Raw genomic sequence first — 14,829 nt, 5'->3', positions numbered from 1 at the left:
GAGCTGCAATTTCACTCATGCCTGATGTTGACAGCACAGGTTCTGGTTCCTTGCTGGGTTCAATTATATCTACCCTCTTGAAAAATGATCCAGTGATGTCTGGGTAGTAGCTCTTTTCTTTCTTGTCACAGATGACACGGTAGCACTGGATTGCATTCAGAATGGCTGCTGCAACCTTCGTGTACTGTTCTACGTTTGGGTCCTACGCCTTAAATACTAACAGTGCCTCCTCAAATAAAGAAAATCCCCTGGCCATTTCCTGCGTTGTGACTCCCTTCGGCTCTTCAGTTACTTCTTCTTCCTCTTGTCTCTCTTCATCCTTTCTCCGGGCCTCCAATTCCATCAGGTCTTCATTAGTAAGCTCCTTGTGTTGCACAGAAAGGAGTTCAATGAAGTCGTCCTCTTGCAGATCTAGCTTGAAATAAAGATACTGCACTACTGTACTCCATACAGTACTGTAAAGTACACAAAAGCACAACCACTTATAGAGGATGCATGCATGTGACAATGTACACCAGACACATGAACTGACACGTGATTGGACATGCGAACACACATTTGCACCTCTGAAAATTTGCAACTTGAAGGCTCATATGTAGGGGACTCACTGTATAAAGGCCAGATAGAGGAGGCATTTCAGAGTATGGGTTCTGGTTTTGTTAGTTTGCATATGAAAAGTATGCTCCAGGGCAAATCATTTGCAATCTCTAAGAACTGACTAGCCCAGTCTATCCCCATCAGCAAGGCCACCAATGCCAGAGCATCAAGAATACAGACAATACGAAAGTATAGTTAATATACATTTGATGAGAGAAATGAGAAAGTCAAAAAGATTTCCATTTTGGATGACTATGGAAATAAAATGCTGTTAACTTTCAAGGGAAATAAATTTTATTGAGCACCTACTCTGTGCCAGGTACTGCTTTAAGACCTTTACATAGTCTCAATCCATAAAGCAACATTTTGACAGGGGGACTCTTTAGCTTAATTTTACAGGAGCGTTGTTGAAGAAGTCTGCAAGAGTTTGTGCTCCATCCCCTACGACGTACTCCCTCACAGCTTGATTTCAGATGTGTTGGATTTGAGGTACCTGGGGGGATATCTTGGGAGAACTATTTAGGATACAATACCAGTAGCATCCCCATTTTAAACTATGTTCTTATTTAACAGAAACTTACATTGTACTTCTTACACCCTAGACTCTGTCCTCAAAGCTTTACAAATGCCAGTTTATTTAATCCCATAACAACACTTTGGGGTACATATCATTAACCTCATTTTATTTGTATTTCTAATCACCTTAATAGCTACCAATTTATGGAATATCCTGATGAACCCTGCACTAGACTAGGCACTTCATGTAAATTACCTTAATCCAATCATGCATACATTTAAATATAAATTTATGAAATTTCATAAATGTGAACTTCTGTTGTGATTAGAACTATTATCCCATTTTACAGACCAGAAGTTAAGTCTCAATAGTTTAAGTGACTTGACCAGCGCTACAAGAGCGTATATCACCTAGCCCAGATTTGAATTTCAGTGTATTTGGTTCTTTATCTCAATCTTTTCCCAGTATTCCTGTTCTTTCCAAAATGCGTTTCACTGGAGCTTTATCTTCAATATTTCATAAATGTGGGTTTCTTCATAAAACTGGACAGCGCTGTGGGCCGAATCGTATCCCCTGCCAAAATTTATAGGTTGGCGTCTTCACCTCATTGCCCCAGAATGTGACTGTATTTTGAGATCGGGACTTTACAAAGGTACTTATGGCAAAATGAGGTCATGAGGTCATGGATAAGGGTGGGCCCTCATCCAGTATGACCGGTTTCCTTATAGGAAGAGAAAATTAGGACACAGGCACACACAGAAGAAAGACCACATGAAAGCACCGGGGGACGACGGCCATCTACAAGCCAAGGAAAGAGCCTGAGAAGAAATCAGCCCTGCTGACCCCTTGAGCTCAGACTTCTAGCTTCTGGAACCTTGTGAGAAAATAAATGTCTGTTGTTTAAGCCACCTAGTCTGTGGTATTTTGGCATGGTGGCCTAGGAAACCAATACAGACAGTAAGTTTCCACTACTCAAACAAAAGTGGAAAGCCACAGTCCTAGGTAGTTAGTCACACAGGCTGTTTGACCGGTCTGATTACTTTCCTAAACTCACTAACTCTGAGGTCAGATGACTTCCTGGGATAAAAGTCAGCTTCCTCTTGCTGTTACTCCAGCCCCTGATCTGCAGACGTTTTCTTCTTCTTCTTCTAACTTCCTCTCCGGTGACAGAAGAGATAAATATTAGAGAAACAAAAGTCCAGAATGCTAAGGTTGGCACTCTCACTTCCTCTCCTCCATTAGCCCAGCGCTGCTTTGAATAGAGTCAGTGCCCTGGGGCACTGAGAGGGGAAAGAAGACAGCACGGTGCCTTGGAGGGAGGCTGCCCTGACTTGGCAGATACCGAGGGTCATGCTTTCACAGGACCACTTCTGGTCACAGAAGATGCCAGGATGATGCCTCATACCCGCCTGGCTGCGGCTCTGATCCCAGCCATGGCCTTCTTCTGCCTGAGATCTGAGAGCTGGGACCCTTGTGTACAGGTAAGTGGTGGGAGTCAGCTCGGCTTCCCTGAGCGCTGCCTTGCTTCTGAAAAACTGCTCTCTGCTCAGAGTTTCCCTAGACGGGCCCTGGTTAGTTTCATTTGCAAACAGATGTCAAATTACCTTAAAGACTTAAGAAACCACAGGGACCAAATGATTCATGGCTACAGGGCATTAAGAGGCAGCCCATTGGGTTGTGTAACATTTAGGAGTTAAAGTGCTCATAGGCATTTTAGGTCAGAAAGACCTGCTTAAAAATCACTGTTCTTTCACTTTGGGGCTGTGTGACCTTGAGGAAATTATTAAACCTCTCTGAGACTAGTTTTCACATTGATAAAAGAATTATAGTGTTTAATAGAAAGTCGTAAGAAGCCTGCTTTCTGTCATTCCTTTCTGCTAGTGGTTTGTACACTGTTTCAAGCTGTTGCTTTGCCCCTTTCAATCTCAGGAAGAAGATGGGGGTTTTTTTTGTCTCAATAGAGAGAACTTTGTAAGTGGATTTCAGACTTCTGAATCTAGTCATAGTTCTGTCCAAAAAGTGAAAAGAAAAGGAGTTGGAAAAGAAAAAGAGAGACAGAGAAATAGAGAAAGACAGAGTGATGAGAGAAGGAAAAGAGACAGAGAAAGATGCAAAATATCAGTTAATGCAATGCTTTCTTTCTTTGTGAAACACAAACCAGCTGGTTCGCAATCTCATTCATAAAGGATCTCTTTTGTTTTTCCCCTTCATGGACTTCACAATTGCTTTGGAAAGCCCAGGGTGGAACCAAACAGCCACAGGAATGTCCTGGGATTTAGGGTATGGCAGAAAAGTATAATCATCCAGAGTCCTGACACTGAGGACATGGGGGAAATCGTGTACTTTAATATGTACCAAAGACAAATTTGTTTACCCACCCCTGTGTACTCACACTCCTCCCTTGTGTCCAAAACCTCAGTTACACTTCCAGACCCATGTGGAAATGTTCTCTTTCTTGGAAGCCTTCTACAATCTACAATCCCTGGATGCAGGATTGAGCTCTACCTTTTCTGAACCAAAGGGAACATTTTCCAAGCTGGTTTTAGACCCTTTTCAGGAATGAGATGTGCTCCTATGTAACCCTTACTCTAGACTGTGAGCTTGTTGACATCTGGAGCCTTATCACACTGGTCTTTGTGCTGCCCATAGCACTTAGCAGAAAATGCCTTCGATTGGGATTTGAATACACCTCCATGGAATCAGTTATCCATTCATTTGTTCAACAAATATTTATTTTCCAGGCGTCACTGAGCGCTGGAGGCACAGCAGAGAGCCAGCCTCTCAAACCTTACGCTCTAGAGAGGGACACCAACAGTTCGCATGGAACAATCACATAGAAGGCATAATGTTAGATAGTAGTACATCCTGTGAAGGAGGATAAAAGAGGGTCAGGGATGATGCCTGGCACCATCCTCTATTAGACAGTGAGGATTCCATGAGGAATAACATTTCAGGAGACAAGTGAATAAAGCAAAGGGCTGCACTATGGCCTGTGAGACTTCACACATCTCACTTCATCTTGCTGAATTCTTCTTCTTTAAAAGGTTTATTTGAAGATTAAATTCAAGTATGTAACATATAAGAAATAAGCCTGCATATAGTGGGGAATTAATAACAACCAATCATTATACATGTTAACATTTATTGATCATTTACACTGTACTAGGCTTTGAGATAATCTCTTTAAATACCTTATCTCATTCATCCTTTTAACAGGTTCTATTGGTATTAAACTGAAAACCAAAATTAGCTGGCTTAAGCAAGGAATTTTGTTGAAGAATCGGAGAATTAGGAAATTGAATGGGAGGTTGGAGAACAAGGCTTACAAAGCATTTGGGAAAGTATGATAGAAATCAGCTGAAGAACCAGGGCAGCATCAAGCGCTTGACGTTATTTACTAGGCTCCACCACTGGCGTATATGCACTTCAAAGATTTGTCCCCATTTCTGTCTCATCTGCTCAAAGGTCAGTGATCCAAGGGAAAGAATACAATTGGCAAAAACTGGGCTATGACTAAGGAACGTCTGGACACTCGACTGGCAGTCTCCCTAAGCTTGTGTACAACGAGAGGTGCACTTAGAAAAACAACAACAACAACAAAATCCCTTGCTGCAAATCACAGGGAAGAGCTTTTGGACTCTAGAGCTTCGGCTCTTCACCACTTGACTCCATTGCTTCCTGCTAAATACTGCCATTGTGATAGTAGAGGTTAAACAATGGATAGGTGCTTTTCCCTTCCTAATCTAGAGTAAGACATTTTATAAGAATGAAGTGAGTAGATAAATAAATGGATGGGTGAATGGATGAAAGGTTGACTGGCCCCTGTGCTTGTCCCAGTGACCTCCCGAGCTCTGGCCTAGGAGGGGAGAGTTGCCGGGACGTCTGCTAAGGTGCATGAAGGAAGACACTGCATTTAATGTCTGATCATTTCAGGTGATTCCTAACATTAGTTACCAATGCATGGAGCTGAATCTCTACAAGATCCCTGACAACATCCCCACATCCACCAAGATGCTGGACCTGAGCTTTAACTACCTGAGCCATTTAGGCAGCCATAGCTTCTCCAACTTCTCAGAACTGCAGGTGCTTGATTTATCCAGGTAATGTATGAGTTTTACCATTGTACAAGGAGAAATGTTCATTGTTTTATCATTTCATTCTTAAGCCAGAAAGCCTGATTAATGAAGTCTCATTTTCATTCACCTATTGTTTTCATTCAACAGGCATTTTACTTGCTATGTATCTTTGGGCAAGCCACCTCCCTTCTCCAGGTCTCAGCTTTCTTATCTGTGAAATGAGCAGTTGGATGAGACAGTTTCTAAGGATAATTCTATCTTTGATTTTCTTTTAAGTTAGGGGAGTAAATTGACTCGAACTCTTTCATCAGCAGGTATTTATTGACTACTTGCTATACGTTGTTCACGCTGCTAGGAAGCAAGAGTACGTTGATAATATAGCGCACAACCCTAGCTATTAAGGAGGGAATATCCACTTGAAAGAATTAATATGTTTAAATTCTGAGCATAGTGCTGGGCACATAGTAGACATTCAATAGATGTTACCTGATTCTGATTTTGGATTTTGAACCTGAGATAAGGATCATAATATATAAGAGTAGGGGATCAGTTATTTGCAAACTAGAGGCAATACATTGTGTTGTACAGAAAAGGGTCTTCTGTGCAGTGAGTAATCCAGAGTTCATGAACTGAGTGGGATTCAAATAATGTCTAGCATATTGAAAGTGGGGGAGAGGGTAAGGAATTAAGAAAATACAAGTAATCCAAAGAGAAAGATGACAAGATCAAAGAAAAACATCTGCTGTGAGAAAGAACAGTGACTAATATTTTCTTTTCTGATACAGGGAAGTATATCATTCATTAGAACAGGTGAAGTTATCCTCATCATTTTGGGGGAGAATTGAACCCTAAAGCCATTTTCATCATCAGGGACCTTATTTAGAAATGTAATAGATAATGGAGTATAATCTCTATAAGAGTTTGTGAAAAACAAAGAAACATTTTATATATGACACTTTATTGTAGAGACTCTTAATAAAGGATGAGAGGATAGTAGATATTTCTGCAGAAGAGTGATCATCTGATACCTTATACTCTAACTTGGATATTGATAGGCTATAGCAAAGAGGGGATCAAGCATTTTGAAGGCAGTGACATGGAGCCCTGTGGAGGTCAGAAGACTTGAGCTGTGCCCTCCTCCAACATTTACTGTCATGTGGCCTGAGGCATGTCACTTCATCTGATATATTTTCATGTCTATGAAACATAAATGACGAACCTTACCCCACAGGATTAACTGTGATACTGAATGTTAACTATTATGTGTTAAAAACCTTGTAAAGTAGACTTTATATGTATAAAATACTATTATAGCATTCCATTAGTTTCTAAATTTCAGTTTTCTGAGTAAGCATTTTGTCAAGAAGTATACAGAATTGAGGTAGACAGACCAACCCTCCTCTAATTAAAACAAAACAAAACAAAACAAAAAACAAAACAAGGGGTTTCTCATCAATGTCTTTTATAATTCATTTTTGACCCACCACACATTCAAGGAACTGCCCTCAGAGGTTTTAAATACGTGCTTAGAGAGAGGCCAGCTCCCCCTCCTGGTTAGCCAGGAGGAGATTCTGGATTAGGGCAAGGGCAGATTACAGTGCAATAGATACTCTGCCTTTTCATGCTGTTTAACAGTGTTCTTCATGTACAGTAACTCCACTTATCTTCTAAGGATGCTTTGTGATAGGCAAGGCAGCCTTTTCTTCTTACAGAAATCTACTGATACATTTTCTTTTTCTTTTTTTTTGTAGGTGAGGAAACTGGGGCTTGGAGAGTTTAAGGGATTCATATATATTTACATGGCTTGTGGACAGCAGGCCTGAGGTTCATGTTCACATCTCCTGCTTCCAAATTAAATGTTCTCTTTGTCTTAATACTCTACTTCTCTAAAGTGATGAGCCCCCTTATATGGAGAACTTTTCATGAACTTTAAGGATATCCATGACACTGCGGTGTAATTTTTTATACCTTTGAAATTGACATCACCAGTCATTTATCATGCCTAACAGCTAACAACTATCTATCTCATCTGTACCAATCGGATATATAATCACAATTATGTGTGGTAGGAAATGGCTAAAGTTGATCCAAGGTTCAGTTTTCATGTGCCCCAATCATTGATCTTTAACTGATTTCCCTTTGTTGGATGGGCTGCCTCTGCTTAGCATGTGCGCCTAGTGTGATAAAAAGAGACTGTCATGGTGGCCAGTACGATAGTACCAAATTTGCAGGGCTTCTTCTTTCCTTCTTTCCTTCCTTCCTTCCTTCCTTCCTTCCTTCCTTCCTTCCTTCCTTCCTTCCTGCCTGCCTGCCTTCCCTCCCTCCCTCCCTCCCTCCCTCCCTCCCTCCTCTCCCTCCCTCCCTCCCTCCTCTCCCTCCCTACGTTGGGTCTTCATTGCTATGCATGGGCTTTCTGTAGTTGCGGCGAGCAGGGGCTACTCTTCATTTCAGTGTACAGGCTGCTTATTGTGGTGGCTTCTCTAGGTACACGGGCTTCAGTAGTTGCGGCAGGTGGGCTCAGTAGTTGTGGTGCACAGGCTTACTTGCTCCATAGCATGTGGGATCTTCCCAGACCAGGGCTCGAACCCATGTCCCCTGCACTAGCAGGTGGATTCTTAACCACTGCACCACCAGGGAAATCCTGGGGCTTCTTCTTTGCTGCAACTGCCTTGCTTGATATTTTTGCCAGTGCACCATCATATGGCATGTCACATCTGAGTGAAGACCTAGATGACTGGGTTGATATCTCATTTCGGTTTTTTATTAAGCAGAAATATTATATAATCTGTACCTCTTTTCCTTGTAGATGTGAAATTAAGACAATTGAAGATGATGCATACCAGGGCCTAAACAACCTGTCCACCTTGATATTGACGGGAAACCCTATCCAGAGTTTAGCACTGGGAGCCTTTTCTGGGCTATCGAGTTTACAGAAGCTGGTAGCTGTGGAGATAAACCTAGTGTCTCTAGAGGACTTCCCCATTGGACATCTCAAAACCTTGAAGGAGCTTAATGTGGCTCACAATCTTATTCATTCCTTCAAGTTACCTGAATATTTTTCTAACCTGCCCAACCTGGAGTACTTGGATCTTTCTAATAACAAAATCCAAAATATTTATCATGAAGACTTGAAGGTTCTACATCAAATGCCTCTACTCAACCTCTCTTTAGATTTGTCCCTGAACCCTTTAGACTTTATCGAACCAGGTACCTTTAAAGAAATTAAGCTCAATGAACTGACTTTGCGAAGTACTTTTAATAGTACAGATGTAATGAAAACTTGTATTCAAGGTCTGGCTGGTTTAAAAATCAATCGGTTGATTTTGGGAGAGTTTAAAAATGAAAGGAACTTGGAAAGTTTTGACAAATCTGTCCTGGGGGGGCTGTGTAATCTGACCATTGAGCAATTCCGGATAGCATACTTCAGTCACTTCCCAAAGGTTGATACAGAGGTGTTTAATTGCTTGGCAAATGTTCCTGTGATTTCTCTGTTGCATCTGTGTTTAGAGAGTCTAGAATCCCTTCCCAAAGATTTCAAATGGCAACACTTAGAATTGATTAACTGTGCCTTTAATCAATTTCCCGCATTGAAGCTCAAGTCTCTCAAAAAGTTTGTTTTAACAAACAACAAAGGTATAAGCACTTTTAATAAATTTGAGCAACCAAACCTTCAGTTTCTAGACCTCAAAAGAAATCGTTTGAGTTTCAAAGGTTGCTGTTCTCACACTGATTTTGGGACAACCAAACTGAAGCATTTAGATCTGAGCTTCAATGATGTCATTACCATGGGTTCAAACTTCTTGGGCTTAGAGCAACTAGAACATCTGGATTTTCAGCATTCCAATTTGAAACAGGCCAATGATTTTTCAGTATTCCTATCACTCAGAAACCTCCGTTACCTTGATATTTCTTATACCCAAACCCGAGTTGTCTTCCGTGGCATCTTTGTTGGCTTGGTCAGCCTCCAAACCTTGAAAATGGCAGGCAATTCTTTTCAGAACAACTTGCTTCCTGACATCTTCACAGACCTGACTAACTTAATGTTCCTGGACCTCTCTAAGTGTCAACTGGAACAGATATCCCAGACGGCATTTCACTCCCTCCCTAGACTTCAGGTGCTAAATATGAGTTACAACAAACTCTTGTCATTGGATACACTTCCTTATAAACCACTCCACTCCCTCCAGGTTCTGGACTGCAGTTTCAACCATATTGTGGTGTCCAAGGAGCAAGAACTACAGCATTTGCCAAGGAGCCTAGCTTCGTTAAATCTTACTCAGAATGACTTTGCTTGTGTTTGTGAACACCAGCGCTTTTTACAGTGGATCAAAGACCAGAGGCAGCTCTTGGTGGGAGCTGAGCAAATGATGTGTGCACAACCTTTAGATATGCAGGGCATGCCTGTGTTGAGTTTCAGGAATGCCACCTGTCAGATGAGCAAGACAATCATTAGTGTGTCAGTTCTCACTGTACTCCTGGTGTCTGTGGCAGGAGTCCTGACCTATAAGTTCTATTTCCACCTGATGCTTCTTGCTGGTTGCAAAAAGTATGGCAAAGGTGAAAGCACCTATGATGCCTTTGTAATCTATTCAAGCCAGGATGAAGACTGGGTGAGGAATGAATTGGTAAAGAACTTGGAAGAGGGGGTGCCCCCCTTTCAGCTCTGCCTTCACTACAGAGACTTTGTTCCTGGGGTGGCCATTGCTGCCAACATCATCCAGGAAGGTTTCCACAAAAGCCGGAAGGTCATTGTCGTGGTGTCCCGGCACTTCATCCAGAGCCGATGGTGTATCTTCGAGTATGAGATTGCCCAGACCTGGCAGTTTCTGAGCAGCCACGCTGGCATCATCTTCGTCGTCCTGCAGAAGTTGGAGAAGTCTCTGCTACGGCAGCAGGTGGAGCTGTATCGCCTTCTCAGCAGGAACACCTACCTGGAGTGGGAGGACAGTGCTCTGGGGCGGCACATCTTCTGGAGGCGACTCAGAAAAGCCTTGCTGGATGGTAAACCATGGAGACCAGAAGGACCAGCAGATTCAGACAGCAGACAGCAGGAAGCAACAACCTCCATTTGAGAAGCAAAATCTCCTGATGTGCTCCTTGCCCAGCTGGACACAGTGTTCAGTTCACAAGTATTAAATGCTGTGACATACCAAGCATTGCGCTAAAGGCTGGTGATTCAGTGATGCACAAGATATACAAGACTGCTAATCTCGTGGAGTTTACAATATAGAGGGAATAAACATCGTACTGAAATACAGAACTTCCAGGGAGATGTTTCAACCAGTTCAGCTAAGCAGTCCAGGGCAGGGAAAGTCAACTCAACTCTTACCCCATCAAATTGAATTAGAACTAAGAAATAGGGTCTCAGTGAGATTAGAAAAGGACAGACTTCTTCTCCTGAGTCTTTTGAGTAGAAATCACTTTATGTTTTATGTTTTAGCCATGTTAAAACAAAGCGATTTTAGTAGTTTCAATTGATCTAAGTTTTGGCTCACTTTTCCCTTTTCTTTTCAATACAATTTAAATTCTACTTGCTGACGCAGGAGACTCCAGTTTCAGATCCACCCCCACCCCTACTTTAAGTCAGTTCACAAACAGCCTCTTTACCCCTTAGCATGTTCTGTCTATTAACTACTAGTCCTTGATATATTTTCATCTTTATAAATCCAGTTCTCATTTTTCATGTCTTCTCTATAAAGCCATATCTTAAACAAGGCTGTTAGAGACATGGTTGAAATATCCATATTTAACCACTATCTTTTGAGCAAATATGTAAAATACACTCTGTCACTTTGTCACTTGATGCCATTCTAAGTTATGACTGTCATGAAGGTAGCATTAAAATAATTTGGTTGAAATGGCACTTGTAATAGAGGGAGACAAGTCCAACTTCCTGGCGTCATCATGAGCAGTTCAGGCTAGAGACAGGGCAAGAGGTGGGAAGGCCTCAGGAGGTCAGCTCTTCTTAATGACCCCAGAAACACATGGGCTGATAGAGCTGGGGGGACTGCATGATGAGAGTTGCAGCAAAGATTTCTTCTACAGCAAATGAGTATTGTTTGATGGATGACTGAATCTTTCAGGGGATTTTGAAACAGTTTGAGGTAGGGAGCACACATTGTTCTTTCCTGTTGGGTGTCACTTCATGACCATATTTAGAAAAGAGTAGATGTTCTCATTGAGAAAGTAATGTCCTTGAGGTTACTGTGTGTCATGTTAAGGGGAATTTTTTGAAAAGCACATGTACCTAGCTTTCCCAGAATGATGCAAAGAAAGGTAATGAGGACATTTGGAAAATACAGTTGTCAAAAACTGGAAATATGGCCACATTTAGGAGTGTGTTTGTGACTGAGTGTTCCAGGGTGTATTTTGGCTGGAGCATGGTTGGAGTTGCTGAACATGCCTGGGTGTGTTTATAGGTCTTATGTGCTAGTGAAAGTCGATGTATGTGTTTGTATGCATGCCTCTATATGTTCTTGTTCATGTTTGTGTGATCACATCTGCATGGAAGAAAGTGTGATTATGTTGCAAGGGGAATATTTACATTTGATACAGACGTCTCCAACTGTTTGAGTTAGGTCCTCACTCTAGTGTTGGTATGTGACTGCTTATATACAAATGTCTGTTAGATTCTGAGTATGCGTAAAGGCATGTATTATTGTGTGTGTCCAGGCTATATGTGAGTGTGTTTGTGTTCACATTTAAGCATGCATTCTGCATCTGTGTGTTAGTTCAAGCAAATATACAAGACTCCAAGGAGGAAAATCAAAATACAACTGGAATATTTCCTGTATACAAGGCAGTTACTGGCCTTCTTCCCATTAGTCCCCTCTCCCAGCTGGGAATTCTGAAAATTGCAGGTGAGGTGGACAAGAAAGGAAAGAAATGACAGAAACATAAGGGGAAGAAAGAGGAGAATTAGGCCTAGGACAGGTTCTTTGCAGCCATTTAAATTATCTGGATTAAAGAGAGAATAGAATAGGGTGGAATAGAAAGAAAAGAAAAAGTAATACTAATGCCTTAAATTTGTGTAATACCCTGCAACTTAGAACACATTCACACAATTATAACCACACCGAAATCTCTTATGATCCAGGTGAGGTAGCAGATTAAGAAGTAGTTTCACTGTTTTACTGGTGTAAAACCTGAAGTTCAAGGAAGTAAATTTATTAGCCCACAGAGTAAAGTGGCAGGGCCTGAACTTGGCTTCTAGCTGACACTGGGCAGCTCGCGTTCCACCGTACCCCACTGCTTCATGCTTCAAGTTCACAAAATGGGAAGTGAAACTCCTGAATTTCTCTGTGTGGTTGACAATAGTCAAGGGTTTTTCACTGAAACCATGAATCATTAGGTACATATGCATATATACATTATATATACTGAGTGATTTATTTATAACACCTTTCTTTCCATAAGGAGCATGAGGGAGATTAAAAAAAAACTATACACGGACAAGTATAGTTAATTAGAACTAGAAAATCTGGACAAAGAACAAAAGGGGAACAAAAGATACTTAGAGTAAGCTTTAGCATAGTGGTTTCCTGTCCTAACTCCAGAGAGACACCCCTAGTGTTTTGGATAGTGTGGCTTTTGGAAAAAGCCAAAACTCGTATTCACTGCTCACCCTGCAGACATTGGCTTCACTTCCCTGAGAGTCTAGTTAACTCAAATATAAAAGCAGTGTAGATTATTACTTTGCAAAACTGTTGTAAGTATTAAAAATAGTACATGTTCAATACAAGGAACACTTTTACAGGGGAGTAATCCTCTGGGGCTTTGAGAAGGGGCCACAGGGAGGAACACTGAGTGGTTTTCTCAATAATGCCACTTTACCAATTGCTGTTTTCCCAGCCTGTGAGACCACAAGGGGAATATAAGTGTATAGGCAGTCTCTTTCCACCCACAGGATTGTCAGAACTGCAGCTTTCTTCTGGACTCTATAACCTTTCTAAATGTCACCAGCAGGTTCCTTGGGTTGGGTGGGTGGGGGGGGAGGGGTTCTTCTGTGAACTCACAGGAGTCCTCGAAAGAATGACTGAGTGGTCTGAGAGGGCAGCAGGACAGAAAGCGTATCTGTTTATCCTTTGCTCCCCCAGCCCTGAGCTTAATGGCAGGCACATAGCAGACATAAAACACCTGCTTTTTGAAGAATTGATGAAGTGAGCAAAGAATCATCTCTGCAGGGGGTGACGTCATCTGTTCTTCCCAGTCAAGTCCACCAAGTCCCAGACCACAGTTCTCTGTTGCCCATGCAGTAGCTGGGGCTCCAGACATCCACACATGTCTCCTGTTCCTACTGTCTGTGTGGATGTTCTCAACCACCTCCTCTATTTGGTTCCTTAACTTCTCATATTCAAAAAGACTTTGTAGAATGGGAGAAGAGGACTTCTCTAATAATGATTACTCTTAATGGCTATGTTTAGGCCCTATTCTACTCCTTTATGTATGATATCTAATTTGAAGTTCCATACTATGCCTATTAAATGGGCACTAGTAATACCAGCATTATTACCCATTAGGAAATGAAGGCTTTGTAAGTAACTTATCTCAAGTCCCACAGGTAGGAAATGGCAGAGCTTGGATTTAAACACAACAGACCTCTCAGTCATTCTTCTTAGGACACCTGTGAGTTCATGTAGGACCTTCCAGGAACCTGCTGGTGATTTCCAGAGAAGTGAGAGTCCAGAAGGAGGCTGGAATTCTGACAATCTCATGGGTGGAGGCCAATTCAGAAAGAAACTCCCTAATTAGAATTAGTCCTCCTATGGTTCCGCTGGTTGGCCAGGGCTCAACACCAGAATACAGTTATGAAAGTTAAACCAAAGGATGTGTGTTGGGCTGAAAGATGAGCTGTGAGAGACATGAAGCAGTGCTTGAAATCAACCATTTCCTCCAACAATAACAGACTAAACCTTTCCCACTTCGACTTTCTTTTCTGATTAGTGAATTCTTTTTCATGAGGCTCCCAGGACTTTTATGCAAATAGGTCTATACAAATGGCCTTCCAGATAGGCCTGTTTCTATATTTATAGCACTTACTCACTGACCTGATCTCAGAGATCCTTTCTGCCACATAATTTTGAATAAGGCTGTTCCTTTCAATGCCTTCATTAAATGGCAGGGATGTGTCATTGGAAATCCACACAATAAGGAGATTTAGCTCATATGGTCTGAGTACATCAACTTTAGCAATGCACCTTGATATAGGACTTAAGTGGGACTGTCTGGAGGAAGAGCAAAAAGCATGTCCCTTGGACTGACTTTCCTACTGGCACCATTATTCTTACTTTTTTTAGGTTGCCTAATGAGAGGAGTCAAATAATTGAGAATTTGGACTTAGAATTTCAGCTTAGTACCTAGAATGTCAACAATCTATTTTGCTAAATGAAGAATAGAGATGCTTTGAAAATCAGGAGTGGGTAGAAAATCTGGCTTTTATTTTCTTCCAATAGAATATTCTAGTCATTGTTGCTAAATGTGAGGGGTGGGGGCAGGTTTTAAAAAATTCTATATGGACTTCTTTATGTGACTACTAGTCTAGCAGGTGTGTACAGTGGACTTGGGTTTGAATCCTGGTCCTGCCACATCTTCACAATACAATTTTGGACAAGTTTCTTCATCTCTCTAATTTCATTTTGT

At 41.5% G+C, this 14,829-nt stretch overlaps 1 protein-coding gene across 1 annotated transcript; it reads left to right on the top strand.

Annotated features, from left to right (window-relative positions):
• The first annotated feature begins 2,068 nt into the window (after positions 1-2,068).
• Positions 2,069-11,079, top strand: TLR4 (toll like receptor 4). The gene is made up of 3 exons (XM_057722290.1): positions 2,069-2,595; positions 5,048-5,214; positions 7,997-11,079. The coding sequence occupies exons 1-3, from the start codon at positions 2,506-2,508 to the stop codon at positions 10,260-10,262; spliced, it is 2,523 nt and encodes an 840-aa protein (XP_057578273.1). The 5' UTR covers positions 2,069-2,505; the 3' UTR covers positions 10,263-11,079.
• Positions 11,080-14,829: the final 3,750 nt, after the last annotated feature.

This window comes from Hippopotamus amphibius, chromosome 2 (genome assembly GCF_030028045.1).
Source record: "Hippopotamus amphibius kiboko isolate mHipAmp2 chromosome 2, mHipAmp2.hap2, whole genome shotgun sequence".
NCBI lineage: Eukaryota > Metazoa > Chordata > Mammalia > Artiodactyla > Hippopotamidae > Hippopotamus > Hippopotamus amphibius.
This window is presented reverse-complemented; position numbering and strand designations above follow the sequence as displayed.

Excerpts from the sequence above, each read along its gene's own strand:
- TLR4 (XM_057722290.1), top strand. The coding sequence starts at position 2,506 with ATGATGCCTCATACCCGCCTGGCTGCGGCTCTGATCCCAGCCATGGCC. Across the intron at positions 2,596-5,047 it reads GCTGGGACCCTTGTGTACAG|GTGATTCCTAACATTAGTTA; the intron begins GTAAGTGGTGGG and ends TGATCATTTCAG. Across the intron at positions 5,215-7,996 it reads CAGGTGCTTGATTTATCCAG|ATGTGAAATTAAGACAATTG; the intron begins GTAATGTATGAG and ends TTTTCCTTGTAG.